Consider the following 20,760-nt stretch of genomic DNA (forward strand, 5'->3'; position numbering starts at 1 on the left):
GCAGAGAAAGGTGGAGTCTGCAAGATTTAGAAAATTTAGCATTGTTGTTCATACATCCCAGACAAAAGTAAAAAGATTCAAGAATTTGCAAGGAACATTTCTGATCTAAAACCTCAGTTAGAAACACCCAGCATTTTTGAAAACTTTGGAAAGGGAATACACATAATTTGAAATTGGTTAGTAACTGTAGGGGGAGGAAATCTGAAAGCTATTTTTAGGCCAATACTAATAACAGGGCTTTGCTTATTTTCCTTATTTGCATTATTCAAAGGCTGTAGATACTGCATTAATAAAAGAGTATGAAAATGAGTGAAAGATTAGAAAAATATAAAGCATTAAATTATCCCATTAATGAAGGATATAGAAAATCATTACAATTGAAAAGTCTAAAAAGAAAAAGGCAAAACTCAACTTAAGATGAGAGTGAGCTTTGAGCACAAAGAAGCCCATGTGAAAGTGTGATGGTTAAGAGAACCATCAAAGTGGAGGGAGGGCGGGGGTTGATAGGTAATTTTAGTAAAAATGAAAATAATACATATAAAAAAAAAAATCACATGTGCAGTATTAACATACAATTAATATTGAACCAAAAGGACATTTAAAAATGGGCAATTTGTAGTAAGTAAATGGGCATTTTGAGGTAGTAAGGCCTCAAAATGCCTTGAGCAGCTTTGCTTTACAAATGGCTTGACTGGATGACTGGATGTGCTAAAACATACATAAAATGTTTAAAATGTTTAAAAAGTTGACCTTTCCATTAATATATGCCTTTAAAGAAAGCTGCACATAACTCTGCAAAGTGTTTCTGATTAATAAATAATGTTTTGAAATGTTTGCTAAAGAACCTTATAAGTTAGTGAAATCATTAAACATAATCACACAAGATATTTACTGCTAGAGTTGAAATGTTGACCTTTTTAACATATTTCCCTTATTTTCTAACGGAAGATGCAGTGCAAAATAATTTCTCAATAGCGTGGGAGGTGTTAGTGCAGGCCCTGCGCAACAGTGCGGTTGGGGAGGAAGAGGGACCATCGGACCGTGAGGATAGCCCCCGGACAGTTCCGGCCACACACACACAGTAGATAGTGATATATTTCTGATACGTACCCGAGACAGCATACTTAGGCCGAGACCAGTCGTAGGCGAGAGCACTGTTGGGTGGGGAGGGAGGGTGATGGGGACTAGGGACTGGGGAGGGGGTATGACGGGGTGGGGGGAAGGGGGGCGAAAAAACTCCAAAGCGGAATGTAGACATCCTATGAGGATACAAACAACACTATAGGTTGACATAGGTTGCGTATACTGGCCCACATGTTGTCGCTGCCCGGCCTCTGGGATGTGGGCTAATAAGCTGTGTATGAAAGCCTTCTGGCCTAGCAAAGAAACGGCACTGGCGCTAGCGGTGCAGGGCCACTATGTATGTACGATGATTATCCTGTGGTTCTGCAATGAAAACGGTTTTCAAAAAATTAAAAACAGTTGATAGACAGAATGCAGAACAGTGTCATACATTCACCTCAGTACAGAGATCTGGGCCTAAATCCATCGTTTTTTTGCTCACCATTCCGTCCCAGTTTGAACCCAGCTTAAGGCTTAATGCTGAACACAGGAAGCGGATTTTGTCAGCTTTCTGAACCTTATTGCTGATTGCAGTTGCTACTGCTTCTGCATGATTATTTTGCCGTTTTGCTTTGAAACTCTACTGAGTTTCATGAACCTCTCTTTATGGGAAGTTTTATACTGTAAACACAACAGTTGATGGACAGAATGCAGAACAATGTCATACATTCACCCCAGTACAGAGATCTGGGCCTAAATCCATCGTTTTTTTGCTCACCATGCCGTTCCAGTTTGAACCCAGCCATATGCAAATCAGTCTTGACCCTGTGCCTCATGGGAACAGTCCAGCCCGAACTGCCAAGCCAGGTCCTCCCTGGACTGGAAACAGGCATCCCAGGACCGGTTTCGGGGTTTCACCCCTCTTCAGCCAGGATAGCTTGATTCCAGTGGCATGGAGAGCATGGGACCCAGGTCTGGGCATAGCCTTCTCACTCGGGGTGACAAATGCAAAAACAACAGTTGATGGACAGTTGCGGCGCAGTTACAGATCTTTACACAGGAGGTTGCCAGAGTATACCGTGGCCCGGAGCAAGACAGAGAGGGGGGTACTCCCCGCCATGTGCTGGCGTATATTACACTGCAGCAGCGTTTGGTTGTTGGGGACTTGTCCATGGAGGAACAGACATTCAGGCAATGCTGGAACCGATCGCAGCGTCGAGCGGGGGTGCGGCGCCCATATGCGCCGGAGATACCGTTGGGTATGGTGACGGCGCTCCCGCACGGAGTAGATTGGTCGGGACTACAGGTGTGGGAGGAGGCGGGCCTCCAAATGCTGGGCGATTTGTACGAGGAGGGAGCGATGCTCCCTTATCAAACCCTGCAGGAGCGGTTCGACCTTCAGAGGGGAGATTACCTGATGCACGTGGAAGTGACTGGTGCGATGCAAGAGCACTGGGGTGAGGGGCTCCGCGAGCCTCCTACATCTGCGGCTTGTCAATACGCTATGATGTCGGCTGGCACCCGCAAAGCGGTGACCTGTCTGTACTCCAGAATGATGAGCGAAACCTTACAGCCTAGGACAGCTCTGAAGGAAAAATGGGAATTGGATCTACAAACAGAGATACCTGACACTACGTGGGCGGGCTGGGTTAGAAGGGCCTGAAAGAGCACAAGGAACGCACGCTTCCAACTGATACACTTTTATATCCTCCACAGGGCTTACCTCACACCAGGTAAACTTAGAAAATATTTCGGAGCGGAGGAGGTGGCGTGCCCTAGATGCGGCACGATTGGAGCGGAGCTAGGCCATATGCTGTGGGACTGCCCTCACCTGCGCGACTATTGGAGGGAAGTGGGCGAGACACTGACCGAGGTAACGGACAGGGATTTGCAATATAGCAAAGCGGTCTGCGTTCTGCACTGGTTCCCACACACGCCAAGAACAAGACCACGAGTAGATTCATAGACATGGGCCTCCTTTTAGCAAAAAGGGAAGTGACGAGACTTTGGAAGTCGAAGGTGGGTCCTACGCATAGGAGATGGCTTAAGGAGCTGCAGAAATGGGCGGCGAGTGAAAGTACAATTAGATACCAGCTGGCGAGCCGTAGGGAGGATGATAAGGCGCTAGAGACGGCCACAGCGTGGGAGGTGTTAGTGCAGGCCCTGCGCAACAGTGCGGTTGGGGAGGAAGAGGGACCATCGGACCGTGAGGATAGCCCCCGGACAGTTCCGGCCACACACACACAGTAGATAGTTATATATTTCTGATACGTACCCGAGACAGCATACTTAGGCCGAGACCAGTCGTAGGCGAGAGCACTGTTGGGTGGGGAGGGAGGGTGATGGGGAATAGGGGCTGGGGAGGGGGTATGACGGGGTGGGGGGAAGGGGGGCGAAAAAACTCCAAAGCGGAATGTAGACATCCTATGAGGATACAAACAACACTATAGGTTGACATAGGTTGCGTATACTGGCCCACATGTTGTTGCTGCCCGGCCTCTGGGATGTGGGCTAATAAGCTGTGTATGAAAGCCTTCTGGCCTAGCAAAGAAACGGCACTGGCGCTAGCGGTGCAGGGCCACTATGTATGTACGATGATTATCCTGTGGTTCTGCAATAAAAACGGTTTTAAAAAAATAAAAAACAGTTGATAGACAGAATGCAGAACAGTGTCATACATTCACCTCAGTACAGAGATCTGGGCCTAAATCCATCGTTTTTTTGCTCACCATTCCGTCCCAGTTTGAACCCAGCCATATGCAAATCAGTTTTGACCCTGTGCCTCATGGGAACAGTCCAGCCCGAACTGCCAAGCCAGTTCCTCCCTGGACTGGAAACAAGCATCCTAGGACCCGTGAAGTTCTGTTTTCCTCCAGAGGCCACCATCTGTGGGGTGAAGAATTCAGTGATTGACTGCTGCAGGGGAGAGTCTGTTTTTTTCCCCGTCCCCTTCTTGTCTTCACTTGTATTGTTCTTATTAGGATTGACCTCCAAGCCCTTGCTTCCTTTGGGGACATTCTTAGAACCACTGGAGAGAGTAGCTTTTAATCCCTTAAAGCGTGTGCGAGGGCATACCTCCGTAGTGACAGGTGTTGGAGCAGGCTGCCCAACTTCTCCGCTCTGATCACGAGCAGAACGGGCAGATTTGGGAGGAATACTAGACTTGGTGTTTTTCTACGCCAAGAGCCACTTGGGCCATACTGCGAGCACAGTCAGAAGCTCTGCAGCTGCTCTGGTGGAGGAAGGGATCTGCTTGATGGCAGCCCCCGGTGCTACCAGGACCGTCCGAGCCCCGCCAGCCACGCGAAACATGTAGTCGCTTCCTTGCCTCAGGTAAGCGTGCCGCAGGCTGTGCTCCTTCCGGGGGGCGAGTGTGATGGTTTTGAGGCTCAACGCTGCCTCAATCGTCAGCATCGAGCAGCGAGGGATCAGGAGACCGCTACGGTCTTTCACAGAGACACTATCTTGTCCTCATGTGTGAATTTATACGCAATTCTATACATTGAGACAGCTGTAATTGCTTTGGCAAATGCTAGAATAGTTTTCAAATTTATCACACTTGTGCTTAAGACCATTTATAGAACTTGTCTACATGAAAGGTAAGTTCCCTTGTACAGAATAGATCAATGGAAATACACCTGTTTAATGCTTCCTTTTGAAGAGCAGTGCAGCAACAGTTTAGAGTAAACTTCACAATAACATCAATTTAAAATATAAAACATATCTATTTGTTTAGAGATCCTCTTTAACACTAGTTCAGATAAGTGACCAAATAACTGGAAACTCTTTTGCTGGTCAATAACAACCATTTGCAATGCAATAGGTCTCACATTTACAGGAGTTTGAGCTATTGGCATTGTAAATGACAATGCCTTTTATTTATGTTTTTAAAACATAAATAAAAGGCATTGTCATTTACAATGCCAATAGCTTAAACTCGCGTAAATGCGATACCGACTGCATTGCAAATGCTTGTTTTAAATGACGCAGCTCAGCGCAGGAAAATTGCTTGCAGCACCACTGTGCTATTTCATTGTAAATATCCCCCTTATTTTGTAACACTGTAACATATTTATGACAGTCAGTCACATGCTGGCGCTCTAGGTTCAGTTGCCTGGTGGTTTAGAACCAATCATGTGCATGTGATCACATTTATTGTTAGCATCAATAAGCATAAGCATGTTTCTGTGCTGCAGCTCTAAACTCCCCAGAAACAAATGCCAACACTCTCGCAGTGACTTCTACGGGGCTCGGTTTTGATGTGTGTGATGATGGCGTTAAATGTAACTGCATGGTTCTTTCTACTCGCTATAGTGCCACTCAAAGTGTCATGCTTTAGGCAAGAGAATTTCAAGCATAAGCACACTGAAAAAACAGAAATGTCCCACATAAGGGGTCTGGAAACCTGACGCTATGCCAATGAGACTAAAGGGAATTCACAAGCAGGATGTCCAGGTACTGTTGCCGTTTCGTAGTTCTTGATCAGGGGTGTGAGGTACGTGTAAATCGAAGCGGTTGATAAATAAAAAGCTGCGAGGTGATGTGAATAGCAGGGCAGCTTGCTGAAGCGGAAGTTTAATAACACTAGCGCGAGAGAGAGATGCTGTTTCCATCTTTCCAACACAAGTGCTTTAAAACGAGCGGAAGCGGCGGTGCGCCCCATTCTTAACTGGTTCTGCACGTCGCAGTCCCAGGCACGCGCAGATAATGCAGTAATTGTGATTCTCAAAAAGTTACCGGCACTACAGGAAATTGAACTGAAAGAAAGCACAACAAGCTGTCTCCGCGTGCACATCTCCTGTCCACGCAAGCACAGCGAGCATGAGACAGGGAGGCACAGGAGATGTGCACGCGTGTAAATCGGGCAAGTCAGGCCAGGATGTGGAACGCCGCCAGTCCCCCTCACATCCTGTAGGTTCTCTGCTCCACAGCCTCTCGCAATCATGCTGCATGAAAGCACCATGGTCCCCGTTTTACCACATCAGGATGGTGCTAGCCGGATCCTCTGCAGAGTGCTGCTATCGCACTCGGAACCAAGCTCTGCCTCCATGCATCCAGTTTTGAAGGTTGTGGAGATTCAGAAGGCACACAATAATCTGCTTGGGCTGAGATCTAGAAATAGATTTGTATACCGCCCACACAAAAGAGCCATTGGTGGGGATCTCTCCGAATGAGATGGAGAAGGCGCACCATGGAGAGGTCAAACAGCACTCTGGGTGATGGGACAGATTTGGAGCAGCCAAGCAGGAGAGAGTAAAATGCTTAAAGAAGGGTTGTGCCGGATTGAATGCCCTTTAAGACAGAGTACAGTAGGCGGCACACCTTTAGCAAGATTCCAATGATGGTGAGATTTCTACATCAAAGATTTATTTGCTGTTTCGTAGTTCCTGATCAGGGGTGTGAGGTACGTGTAAATGGAAGCTGTTGATACATAAAAAGCCGAGAGGTAATGTGGATAGCAGGGCAGCTTCCTGAAGCGGAGGTTTAATAACACTGGCGCAAGAGAGAGAGATGCTGTTTCCATCACTCCAACACAAGTGCTTTAAAACGAGCGGAAGCAGCACTGCGCCCAATTCTTAACCGGTTCTGCACGTCGCAGTCGCAGGCACGCACAGATAATGTAGTAATTGTGATTCTCAAAAAGTTACTGGCACTACAGGAAATTGAACTGAAAGAAAGCACAACAACCTGACTCCGCGTGCACATCTCCTGTCCGAGCAGGCACAGTGAGCAGGAGACAGGGAGGGACAGGAGATGTGCATGCGTGCACATTTCCTGTCCGTACGCGTGCACATCTCATGTCCCCCTTCCGCCCAAAAACCGACGACAATAGATCTCGCCAAGGCGAGCAGCGCATGCGCTGCGTCGCTAGGCGAGACCTAAAAAGGAGGGTGAAGATAACTTTTGGGGCAAATACAATTAGTTTCCCGTTCTGTGGTAAGCAGAGAAAATAAAAAATAAAAAGGATGTAATTAGACAGGAGGTACATAACATAGCATTATACTCCTACTGCCTCAGCTGTCTTGATAGTTAAAAGCCCTCTCTACTGGAGTTATAGGCCCGAGCTATTGGCCTATAACTAGAGAAAGGTCATATAACAACCAGCAAAGCCCAAAGAAAAAGGGCTATAATGCTGTTAGAATATTACACCAACTGAGAGTAGCATGTTATAAATTAAACCAAAATATAAGAGATGCACTTGAATGTTGAAGCAGAAAGCTTCTATCAGAATGTATACACTAATTCATTGTGAAAAAAAGTGCTCCATACTTCCATGGAGCTTCCTCAGCCTTTCTCTATCATATGGGAATTCACAATTGTCTGGGTGGGCTCCTCCCCTTACTCAATTATTTCAAGTGTGTGTGTGTGTGTGTGTGTGTGTGTGTGTGTGTGTGTGTGCGCGTATAAGTATAGGTGAAAGGACCTGCTTTGACACCGGCACTGATGAAAGCCTTATGGCTGAAACAGGTCTGCCATGGCATTTCTTGGACTAAAAGAACCACATGCTGATATATATATGTACAACAACTTCAGTCACCGCCGCCGCACCGCTCGTCCCGGGTGCCGCCCATGCGGTGGTGAGCGGCAATACATTTCGCCACTTTGACAAGATTCAAGCCAAAAACGGACAAACTCTCGGGTTGATATTTCAGTAATTGTTTAATGTGCGGACCCCCCGCACCAACAGATGCGTTTAGGCGTAAAGCCCTTCTTCGATGTCGGTGGTTGAAAACAAATGCAATGTTTAAATGCAAACCAAAAGAGTATCATGTGACAATCATAGATCTCAAAGACTGTTTCATAACCTTTCCCCAGGAATCATGGCGGCCATCTTTAAACATAATATTAACTTATAAGGATGCGACAAAAAGTGCAAACAACAATATTTTACAAATATTAACAATCCAAAGGTTAATCACTTATCGTGCATAGTCATTCATATATGAAATATATACAGAAAAGATATCTAAAAAATCTATGAAAATCATAGCAGGGATTAACGCTTAGAGGACACCAATAATGATGTTTCATACACGCGTTCAATCGCGTATCCTCAAATTACTTAAGCAAATACCCAATGGATTAAATTATGCCCTCGATGGGCAGTTGATGCTATCTTCCGATAGATACCTCATTCTATTTCTAAAACACTGTTTAATTTATGCACGAAAAAAATCATCTAGACTTAAAAATATTCAATTCATAATTGCGCCCTAAATTGGCAGTTTCCATCATATCACAGTAATATAGAGCGTGACAGTTAAATCACTGCATCCCCTCTTTCAAATTCATATCATGTTCTGGCATTGTTCAACATTGATGTAATTTGATATACCTAATATAGTTCATTCTAAAGTTGACTGTATAACATGACACTCCACGACTACAGTACAATGCCTAATATTAATAAACAAATTCATTATTTAATTTTTTTAAAAGAAGGGAGAAGAAATATGTAAGTGTCACTATTCTATTTATAGGGTGCAAATGAAGAAACCCCCAAAGCTGCAAGAGAGGCTGAGAAAATATATATATATATATATATATATATATATATATATATATATATATATATAAAATCGTGAGCATAGGTGCGCACTATTCAGTATTCAATCCAGATGTACCCACATCTCATCATTGTTGAGGCCCAGGGGAGCCATCGTCTGGAATTCGATTATATATTTGGACTCCAGGATGTGTAGTTTTATTATCCTGTCTCCCCCCCTCTCGTCTCTACGCACTTGGTCCAAACAGAAGAAACTCAATAGATCCCTATTGCTCTGATGGACCTTTTCAAAGTGGTGGGCAACCGGATAATTACAGTCTTTATTGCGGATAGCCTTCATATGTTCCAAAACACGCTTCTTGGTAGGATGGATCATACTACCAATATATTGCTTGTTACACGGGCATACCAGACAATAAACGGTATATTCTGAATTGCAGTTTAACAGTAGGTTGATTTTCCACACTGGGTTAGGGTAATTCTCTCTGATCTTATAGGTGGAGATGTTCTTGTTATATTTACAGGCTTTACACCTCATGCAAGGAAAAAATCCTGTAATTGGATCTTTTTTCGGAGGTATTGATTAGTAATGGCTATGCACTAGCTGATCACCTATTGACTTCCTTCTCCTATAGGTGATAGTGGATTTGGGTGGAATCACTTTGCATAGGACATGGTCTGTTTGCAGGATGTTCCAGCTCTTTTTAAAGATTTGCACACATTTTAAAATTAGCCCCGGGGGTGGTGGTCCCCGGGGCTGCGGCGGGGAGCATGCGTGCCCCCCCCGCAACTCTTAAATTAAGCCCCAGGGAGGTGGCAGTCCCCGGGGCTGCGGGGGCCCCGCAGTCCCCCGCTATAGATTTTATGCATGCCCCCAGGACCTGGCCCACCCGCGCTTTTTTTTTTTTTTCTTCGGTCCGGATTCGCACACCCAGTGTGAATTCGGCAGATTTTGTTTTTTAAAAAAATGCCTTTTTGGGCCCCGGGGGTCCTTGTGGGACCCCCTGAGGAGGCCTAGGGGGTCAGGGTGTTTCTACCCTGCCTCCTTTTCTTGTTTTTCGCGTTTGTTTTTCACAAGATGGCTGCCAACACTTCCTGGTATGGAGTGTTGACAGCCAATTAGAATAAAGCTCATGGTCGGGAGGTTTCGCGAACCCTCCTCGGCCATAGATATATACATTTTATTTTTTGATCATCTCTGCAACTACTGAACGGATTTACACCATTCTACAAAAGGTCGATTTCTGAATCAAGCACTACCTTATTACCAAATTTGGGGCAATTCCGTTCAGTAGTTTTGGCTGTAGCCTTGCCCAAAGTTTCCTATGAGAAATAGATTTTTTGACTCTTATTTTTTGAATTTCTCAGCAACTACTGAACGGATTTACACCATTTAAAAAAAAAGGTCGCTTTCTGAACCAATCTCTACCTTTTTGCCAAATTTGAGGTAATTCCGTTCAGCAGTTCGGGCTGTAGCTCGACCCAAAATTTCCTATGGAAATTAACATGGGGAAAACGCGTTTTGGGACCCCCTTTTTTCTCAGCGCCCGCTTCACGAATCTCCCCCAAACTTTCAGGATAGGAGCTGACCTGGATAGATTTTTTTTGAGTAATATATATATACTAGTAACATCGCTCCATGAATGCGCTGTAAACTTCACAGCACGAGGACCCGCCTTGCAGCAGTTGCAGATTTCACGCTATGAAGCCGTACCTGTTTATGCTGCAGCCTGCCAAGCAATAAATGGTGAAGTAAAAACATTGCGTGTGATGTCTTCAATTGTGGGAGCGATTTCAATTGGAATATTTTGTGGCCTGCTCGGGCCACGAAGATACCACACTGCTGCAAGGTGGGTCCACAGCGCATTCATGGAGCGATGTTACCAGTTTGATGAGGCATGAGAAATGCAACATCCAGCTACGATCTAACCAGCGACCCGAAGGGATGTAATTAAAGGAGGAATTTTACAGCAGCACCACTATGGACAAAACAAGTGAAACTACGAGACCCAGAGTGCACTGATGCACATGCCCAAGGGGGAAGGACTACAAAATTAATCACAGGTGCGAGAGGTTCTGCATAGCTGTACTTGCACCAGAAGCCAAGCCAGAGAACAAAGGGAAACCTGAAACGCATATGGCGGATGGCAGATTCACGCTGTGAAGCCGTACCTGTTCATGCTGCAGCCTGCGAAGCAATAAATGGTGAAGTAAAAACATCGCGTGTGGTGTCTTCAATTGTGGGAGCAATTTCAATTGGAATGTGTATATATATTTTTTTTACTTTTCTTTCTCTTAGGCTTTGCTCTCTCCAAAAGCAAGGGATAATCTGAATCAGCCGCGTGTGAAATGGCAGATGCTAGTGAAGAGGCTGAAGGAGAGCGGCAGTAGAATAGAGACACAGATTCACGCCAGAGGCTGCTGATGTACCAGCGTAACAGCCCACAACACACAGGAGTGCCACTGCAAGCTGCCTAGCCATAGAGTGCTCCATTTGCAGACTTGTAACATTAAGTATAGCCAGCAAAGTGAGAGTTGTGGTTGCCTGACAAGATTTCAATGTTCCACAACTGGTGCTAATACCTGATACTACACAACTGAAATACCAGCTTAAGTAGTAACTAAGCTAATATTATAAAATAAAGACCGCAGATGCTTTTAGGAATGAATTTTCAATGTGGCTAGCTAAAAACATCAATAGCAGAAGACTACATTCTGAGGGAAGATGGTAATAACCTCTTCTGTGCGTTGGAAGGCCCCCGGCCGTCAGACGTCACGGTGGGCATGTGCGGAGGACGGCAGGGGGCAGTACAAACTGCGCACGCATGGAATTCTCCAGCACCGCAGGGGAATTTTGGCCGCATCGAAGCGGTTAACTAATATAACTGCATGAAGGGCAAACTAAGCAGGCACGAAGGACCAATCATGTGATAGTTTCACAAACAATAATATGGGATCTATGAATGTTTTGCAATTGAATTATGGTCGCTAAACACTCATATTTTACCAACTCCTTGAAGGAGGTGTTAACCCATTTGTAAGTGGGAAGGGGGACCCCAGAAGACCGTCATATTGTACTTTGCCAGCTTCAGCTAGGCTGAAGCTGCTGTGACATATTTGTGTTCTAGAAGATAACAAGGGGCATTCCAGGTTCTTAAAAATGCAGCTGGTGTTGTAAAGCTATGCCTGGCGTGAAGGCAGTTCGGGTTTTGTCTATGAGCAGTAAATCACCTTCAAGACAAACTGGACCAGAGTACCGGGCTTTTATTACAAACCCTTCCCCTTTGAGAATAAAAATCAATCATTTTTTAAGAGCAGGCAGTGGTCCAAGGGACCACTGCCTGCTCTTAAAAAACAGACACTGCAAAGTTTCATTTTTCTTTTTAAACGCATCCCATTTTCCTTTAAAGAAAATGGGCTGCGTTTAAAAAAAATGATTACTATATGACAAAGCAATCACAGACATGGTGTCTGCTTACCTCAGCAGACCACCATCCCTGTGATGGCTGGGATTCCTAATGGGTCTAAAATTGTGACCTACCTACTTAATATGCATGAGGTAGGTCTATTTGCGACCCACTAGGAATTGCTAATGAAACTCAAGTTTCATACATTAGGAATGCCGACTTTCTAATTGCGATTCGGAGAGAATCACAATTAGGAAATTGCTATTCCTAATCTTAGTACATCTGGACCTTAGTTCCTTTTTATATTTCATGATTGACTTAATCTTACATTCTCTAAGAGTGTTAGCTATTTCTAGGGTGTTTCTGTATTCTTTTTAGTGTAGCATATTATTCTTGTATAGAGCATACTGTAAATTGAGTTGCCTCTACGAAATTTTAACAGGCACCGATTGAGGACTCGAGAGTTGTGGCTGAAGGCAGTACAAGCTCACAGTGCCGATCAGTGAGTCAAAAATGTGTTCAGAAGGATACACTGTCATCCAATCCTTGGCTTCTCTGCAAGGCACATATAGCAATGGTCCTGTTTTCCAATTGAAATTGTGATTCTATCCAAATGTGTCTGAAGAAAGTGCACAGTAAACAAAATATTGACAAGGTGGAATGTAAAATAAAACGAAGTGCTTATAGTTGAGTAGGTGTGTTGTGCGTTTGGAGGGTGGTGCAGTGAAGACGATGCGAGGAAATGACATAATTCAGGAGAGAGTTAAAGAGAGTGCTGAAGAGGAAAATGATGTGGGGGAAAAGGAGCGCACACGTCTAACATGGGGTGCAAATAACAAGAGTGATTGAGACACTCTGAGACCCCTTCCACAGACCTCCATGCCTAATTCACAATCTCACAATTTCAGAATTGAAAACGTATCAATATTATTCACAGCAAAATTATTGTTGTTGCTCATGTCTCTTAAAGAGCTAACAACCATTGACAAAGCCAATAGTCCTGGTTGGTTTTAGGTGTATGTCAGTTGTGTTATATACTGGATGCAGTAACAGAAAACTCGGAAATAGACCAGAATACAGGTCATATGGCTCACTGTGGGAATCACGGAATTTTAGTTTGCAGGTTTAAGCCACGCCCTAAATTACATAGGCTACACCCCTTTTAGAGACCCTCCCCACCTTTTTTTATTCCGCTCACAACAATTTAATTCACAAAACGGACATCCAGCTCAAGATTGATGTAATTGATTTTCCACTTTATATGGTCGACAATGATTAAACTATGCATAAAAATGACAAGGCATTCCTTACCAACAGCCTTTCCTGTCTGTACAACAGTCCGACTGGTGGTGACCACAGCATTTCCAATTTTCTTGCCTCTTTCACTGTTTTGCACAGAACTATGGAAAAAAATGATTTTTTAAAATAACAACTACATTTTATCATCAATTAAAAGGATTTTGTTTCCAAATAGCAAAGACAATTATCATAAATTTCAAATCGTAGAGATAGAAGAGCAAATTAATATTTTTGTAACATTTGAAAATAGGTTTAATGACTTGCCAGCGCACATTTAATGCATGTCCTCAATAATAAAAATAACAACTGATGAATGTTTAGCAGCCGTGTTTTAACTATTAGTCAATTTAATGTAAAATGTCTTAACGGTCCTTGTTGGAAACCTTTCATTTCATTCTCCAGCTAAACAGACAACCTCGTAAAAGTTGGAGATGAAAGAGAACCGATGCCATCTTGTACATAGTGTTTGACCGAGTGAGCCAATGTGGCATATATTTTAGCCAGCACAATCACTTTTAGATTCTAACTCAATACTGTGTCTTGAAAGATACATACAAAGGGATAAGAAGTGCACCGAAGAAGTTATTAAATGAGCAGGTGTGAATAATGGGATCTCATAGAAGGCAGAAATAATGAAATTGTGCACCTCTACTTTGAAAACAACTGGTTATGGTTCAGCAAACACAAACTTGAAAAATCTCCGAAATTTGCCTATTAGGATATGCAATACTCAACAGACACCATAAATCACAATGTTCGCTATGTTTGCTCTTGGTAGACAGAAATTTTTCCTGTGACAATTTGCTAAGTATTGTATTGAGTATTGTGGGCATCATGAGTTATGGTGTGTGTTGCATTTTATAACTGGCAAATTTCAGGGCCTTTTCGGTTCGTGTGCACTGAACCATAACTAATAGTTTTTTAAAGTGTTTTTTCAGTGCAGTTTTTTAAATATGTTGTACAGCATTCACCTGGTATGTATCAATCCAGGAACTGTTGTCCATGCCTGTGCCCAACTAACTGCAGGTGGCCAAACCCTACACCTCACGGCCAAATGCACTGTACTGCACCAAACCCCTGTAGGCAGTCACCATTTACTGCACATTGACTTTGGCATACGCAGTGGAGGTTGGCCACAGGGCCTGGCATGTGCCCGTCCTACTGCAGGCAGCCACTGTGCATGGCTTCAAACTTTTGCTGTGGGGTAGGGGTTGCCCAACCCACCAATGGTAGCCTTACATATCCTAAGAGTTAAGAGATAGAAGCTCCTTGAGTTGTGCTGGTGGTTCTCAAAAGAACATTTTTTTTATGTTTCTGTTTTGGCGGACTTTGTTTTTTTACTTTTTTTGTACATCTCTCACAGCAAACAGCTACTTATAAACTTTATTTACTGATGGAATTTTTTGTAATGTTCTTTCATTTTTGAATCCCATTTTTTTTAAATGTTGTTCAACGCACAATATGTTGATTTAGAACTATCTGAAGTTCAGTCCGAACATCTTTAGTTGTGGATTCTTTCTTCTCTCGAATCTCAAGATAGGGTTAGTTCCTCCTTAGCCAAAGCAGGGGGTCCCTAAAGTTGGACCATTGTGGCTGATAGTCCTGTCGCAGGACGACCTGAAAATCAGATCTTGATGCCCTCACACACCCGTTACGGTGTCATGCCTCATCATTGGGAACTCCTCATTAGGCCGGTACTGCAATGCCTAACGGCCTGGAGCCTCTCTGTCGGAGATCTTTTTGATCTGAGGATGCCGTAAAGATGAATGCACAAACACACACACATACATACATAAAAATGTTAACGTAGGGTGAGGAAGGGATCCCTTGAGGAGCTTGAACTTTGGCCTGTAGGTCACAGTGTGTATATCCAGTCACCTTATGTGTACTTTGTTTTCTTATCTGATGACACGGGGATAGTGCCCAGCATAATTTAATGCGAGTCACAAGAGAAAATGTCCTATTCTAGGTTCTGTGTCTTAAAGTTAAATTGTGTCAGTATATTTTAAAGGGCAAATGTAATATTCTTTGAAAAAATGTTGTGCTACGTCCAAACATAAAGCTCAGATTTACTAACACTTTGCACAGACTCTGTGCTACTTTTGTAACACAAACCTGGTGCAAAGTGTTCTGTTATATTTACTTTTCAACATATATCAAAATTTGTGTTGGAACTTGACCAAAGTAATACAAAGTAGCAGTATGTTTTACTTTGTGTCAAGGGGGAGCCCATGGGTATTTCCATGGAATCACCCATTGAATTTTGACACAAATACCTCTCCATTATTATTGATAGAGCGGGATCTGTGCCACAAAAGTATGCATCCTTGAAGCAGGCGTAAACGTGAATCAAGTTTTAAATCTCTCCACATTTTTCTAAATTTGCATGTGTGGAGCACTACTCGCAGAGGTGGCTGACAGGCAGAGTGAAACTGACAAAATGCCATCCCTCTCCCATTGGAGAATTTGCTGATCTGAACAAGACACAAGGTAACCCCACTATATGATGATTTGTGCTAGATGTAACCCAACCCTTCAACTGCAAGCAAACATGCTGCACATACCTCTCACACTTGAGGAAGGAAAATTCACAGGCATGACCGATTACGTATTTGCTAGTGAGGGCTGACTGGGATGCCCCTATCAACCCAACTTGCAACCTGGGATGCAGATAAAAAGTTCTGTGCCCCACAAGTATCAAGCTGCCAACTAATGTCAGCTGTATAGTGGCCTGGACATGGGGATGACAGTCACCCTTTGTTAAAAGTGGATTGCTTTGGGTGATGCTCCATTTACAACAGAGTTATGGAAACTGCAGGAAAAAACTAACTTTGCGAGAAATCAGCAGGGAAGCATAAGATTATGGAGCATTTACAACAATATGTTGATAATAATATCTAAGGGTAAATTATTTAGAATCTTGTTACTACTTTCAAATTCTTTTAGAATGTATGTAATATTATTTGATATGCAAAGGCATAGCAAAACCCTTTTCCCTTTCTTTGTGGGATCCATGTAGGTGAAGGACAAATGATACCACTTTGGGATTAGCTGGAAAAGACAGTCACCAAACAGACACAAAGAGGAGTCAAGCAACATAAGACTAGGGATCGTATCAGAATATCCGCCCAAAACCTACAAAATAAATGATCAGGTTCAGGTTGAGATTGGCAAGTTTCATGCAAATCCATTTGCCATATTAACCCTAATAGGAATCTTTGCTCTCCACTACAGAAAATAAATGGCTAAACAGAAGTACACTAAACGTGTTCTGAAAAAGGAACTTTACTCAGGAAAGTGACTTTGCTTGGTTTAATATAAATACATTCTACGGTTTTTAAGAAATTAGCGTTATAAATGTGGGCTTCAATAAACCTGGGCTCGGCAAAAAATGTGAAAAAATTAAATTATCTAATTGGGCAAGGGAGTTTTTTCTACTGTTGGCCATTTTGGGTGCACTGACCAGAGATCCATGATTGGCTGACCACAACAGAGAAAAATCTGTTGCCGCTGACACTACAGGAAGCTGTGTCGTTTGCAGATCCTGGAGCAGGGTTTAGGATCCATAGGCTTCCACGCCCACAGATCCCAAGTTAGTACCTTGACCGCCTCACTAGTCCCCATCTAGAGCCTTCGGATCCAGGAGTCAGGATTACAAACCAGAGTGGTCTTGTGATCTTTACTGATTCTCCCCCTGAGTACGCAGACCCATAAGATGGGTTCACAACCTCAAAGAGGACTTGTGGGTCTTTGTTGCATCCTCCGAGTCACACACTGTTTAGGAACCCAAATAAAGGTCAGTGAAACCCCCTACACCCACCAAATGTTTTTTTAGACTACAGGTCAAAATCCCTGTAGTAAAGGAGGGATAGGAGCAGGGTAAGGGTGCAGGTCTTGGCAGAAAGCCAGGCTCTGCTATCAAACCTCCACTGTGTGCAGTCACAGGTTTTTCACTGTGGAGGTTGTCCACCTGTGGAAGGTTGAGAGCAGGACTTGACCAAATTCCAGGGTCTGTGGCCAACTCTTGCTGCACATGGCCAAATACCATGTGCAGCGGGAGATGCTTGCATGTGGTGGGTTGAATACAGGCCCTGGCCGAAAGCCACGCCCTCCAGCCAACCCTTGAGGCACATGGCCAAAGGCAGTGTGGGTTGACCACCAGTGGAGGTTGGGCACAAAATGTGGCCGAAGGGTATGTGCAGTAGGGGTTAGACACACATGGTGGGATGCCCAAAGGAGTAATATAGCAATGAGTAGAGAAACTGTCACACTCCTAGGTAAATGATCAGGTGAATCTTCTTCCCAAAGAGTAAAAGAGGTATGGTGCTAAAGATGATCACTTCCTGTTCATAGAGGTGAGGAACTGAAAGCATACAAAGGAACATTATGGAACCACAACCAAGAGAAGAACAAGGCACTCTACTAGGCTTAAAACCCAAGAGCACTTTTATGGCACCCCTGAGCCACAAAGTGCTTGACACTTTTGAGACTATGGTACAAAAAGGCGTAAACACTATTTTCCAGAACAAAGTTCACAGAAAATCCAATTTGACTACTCAAGAACGACATGCCATTGCACAAGTTGCTGCTAATGATGAAATTACTCTATGTAAGGCAGATAAAGGAGGAGCTTTGGTAATTTTAGATACGGTCTTCTATAATGAAAACTTGATGAAACATGTCAATGATGACTCATTATACATGGAACTACTCTCCAACCCGACAATGGAATTCAACAAAGTGTCACATACCATCCTTGACCAAGCTCTTCTAATGGGAACCATTACAGAACGTGACAAAAAATTCTTGACCAACGAACATCCACAAACACCATATCTTTATATGTTACCAAAAATTCATACACACCCGACCAGGCCACCGTTAAGACCCATTGTGAGCACACGGAATTCTATACACAAACCGATCGGCAAATACATCGACCAACATCTCCAACGAGTGTCCAAAAAATGACTTCCTACATTCAAGACACAACGGATTTCCTAAAAAGATCATCAACATTAACCTGGACAAAGATCAGCAGTTCGTTCTCTGTACCATCGACGTAAACTCGCTGTACACCTAAATTCCCCATAACCTTGGATTACAAGCCATGGAGTCGTTTCTGCTTAACAGTGACAAAAATTTGGACCTACAAGTACTCCTGATGGAGTTAATGCAATTTACTCTACATCACAGCTACTTTACCTGCAAAGATACATTCTACACTCAACTATCTGGAGTGGCCATGGGAAACTGTGCCGCTCCGGCTTATGCTAATCTGTTTATGCATAAATTCGAACTAGATCGATCAAATACTATCGAACATCCAGTGGCAAGACAACCTGATCACATATTACAGATATATCGATGATATTTTCCTGATTTGGAATGGCACAGAAACTCAATTACTTTCGGCTATAAGTGAGCTGAACCAGGTAAACGAGAGAATCCAATTCACCCACAATATGAGCAAGACGCAAATAGCATTTCTGGACATCAATATACAAATTGTCAATAATGAACTAGTGACTTCAGTTTACACCAAACCCACAGACCGCAATAACTATCTCCACTTTAACAGCTTCCATCAAATGAGTCTAAAAAACCTGCCGTACTCTCAGTTACTCAGAGTTAAACGCATTACATCTTCTAATACACTGTATGAAGAAGATAGTCAGAAGATTAAAACAAAATTCATACAAATAAGTTATCCACATTCTATCATACAAACAGCAGAAAATAGAGTTAAATCTAAGGAGAGATCACAACTACTAACAACAAAACTTTTGTCTATTGCTACGGAGGAACGAGCTGTGTTCGTGTCCAAATACTCCATCCAAAGTACCAAAATCAAGCACACCATTTGCAAACACTGGCAATTGCTCCAAACAGAACATGATTTCAACAATATCTTTCAAGCTAATCCCATATTTGCTTACCAACGTACTAAGAATCTGAAACAATTGCTAAACAAGGAACCGCACGCACCAGGTACAACCTACATGGGGACAGCCCCGTGTTACAACTGTGGAAACTGTAACAGCATTATCAAAGGTAACACTGTAACTCATCCCACTCAAGGCACCCCCATTAAATTGAAAGTCAATGCCACGTGAGACACTGCCAACGTAGTGTACCTACTTAAATGCCCATGCGGATTACTGTATGTGGGCAAAACGGAACGTAAGATTAAAATAAGACTAACTGAACATAGAAGCAACATACGGACTAAAAATATGAAATCATGTGTAGCCACCCATTTTTCCAAAATGAACCAGAATGTCAGTCAAATACGATTTATGGTGCTTGAAACAATCATGTACATTGAAGGAAGAGATAATAAGAAATTCTTGTTACAACGTGAACTCTATTGGATACACAGATTGAATGCCCTCCACCCGAAAGGGCTTAATGAAAGACTTGAATTCAGCTGCTTTTTATAATACTCCTTCATCATTTATCTTTTGACCATTTTAGACGTTCGCACTACCACCGTGCATATTGAACTGTTATGAATTCTGACCTCCCCTAGATATCTTCAGCTCTCTTTGACTGTGAACAGTATTGTTTCCTTTACCTTCTGTTCAACCCCACTGCTTCTTCACTCTCTTCTTTATTCCCTGTAATCCCCATTTTTTCTGGCTTTCTTTTTCTCCCTCTTTGGCGTTTCCCCCTTATGCTTCTCGACTTCCTCGTAGTTACCCTTTTTCCCTCTTCTTATTCACTTGTTTATGCGATTTACAATTGTTCACATCATTTTCAGCAATTTTTGTTAATCATCTATTATTGCTACCAGTCTTTTTTCTACATTTACACTCTATTCCTTTTCCTTCTCGGACTTCGCTGCTCGCGTCGTCTGTTTTTCATTTTGAAAAACGATTTTCATTGCTCGGGAGTGATTTAGATTCAAACCCTTCCCGGGGAAGGGATGCCCAAAGGGCCAGGCCAAACAACAGACTCTTTGAATAACCCCCACTTCGCATGGGCAACCATGTGCACAGTGATGCTTGGCCACTCGTGGTTTAAACGCAAGGCCCATGGGGCTAGCTCTCAATGCGCATGGGCGAAACCTCAAAAGTTCACAAAAATCTACAGCTAAAGTGAAATTATGCTTACAATTGGTTACAATACCAATTTTGTCTGTTGAAAAAAATTTGGTTAGTAAAAAAAAAAAAAAAAAGTCACTTGAAAAATACCATAATCGGCTACTACAAAAATATTCAGCCATTAAGATTGCAAGGATTTGTGGACCTTTCTGGATCAGCAGATTCTGCATTTTACAAATTTAAAAAGTTCATTTTTGCAACTCCAAGATGGTAATTCCAATTATCAAAATATCTCTATTTTCTTTCGTAATTTAACACTATGTTTTTGCTTTTTTGTGTGCAAAAAACGGGGAATGGATTTTCATGAAACGAAAAAAAAAAAAAACAATTGTGAGTTGGAAAAGGATGCTTCACCTATCAAAAGTTTCTGAAAAATCTA

General features: G+C 43.0%; 1 protein-coding gene across 2 annotated transcripts in view; it reads right to left on the bottom strand.

The window, feature by feature from the left end:
* The window catches only part of AVL9 (AVL9 cell migration associated), a 425,217-nt gene that overhangs the window by 18,305 nt on the left and 386,152 nt on the right, over nucleotides 1-20,760 (bottom strand). For both annotated transcript variants that reach the window (XM_085607507.1, XM_085607508.1), the window contains exon 15: nucleotides 13,288-13,376. In XM_085607507.1, coding sequence (XP_085463633.1) covers nucleotides 13,288-13,376 — 89 coding nt within the window. The remainder of the gene's footprint in view (nucleotides 1-13,287; nucleotides 13,377-20,760) is intronic.

This window comes from Triturus cristatus, chromosome 5_2 (assembly GCF_964204655.1).
Source record: "Triturus cristatus chromosome 5_2, aTriCri1.1, whole genome shotgun sequence".
Classification (NCBI taxonomy): Eukaryota; Metazoa; Chordata; class Amphibia; order Caudata; family Salamandridae; genus Triturus; species Triturus cristatus.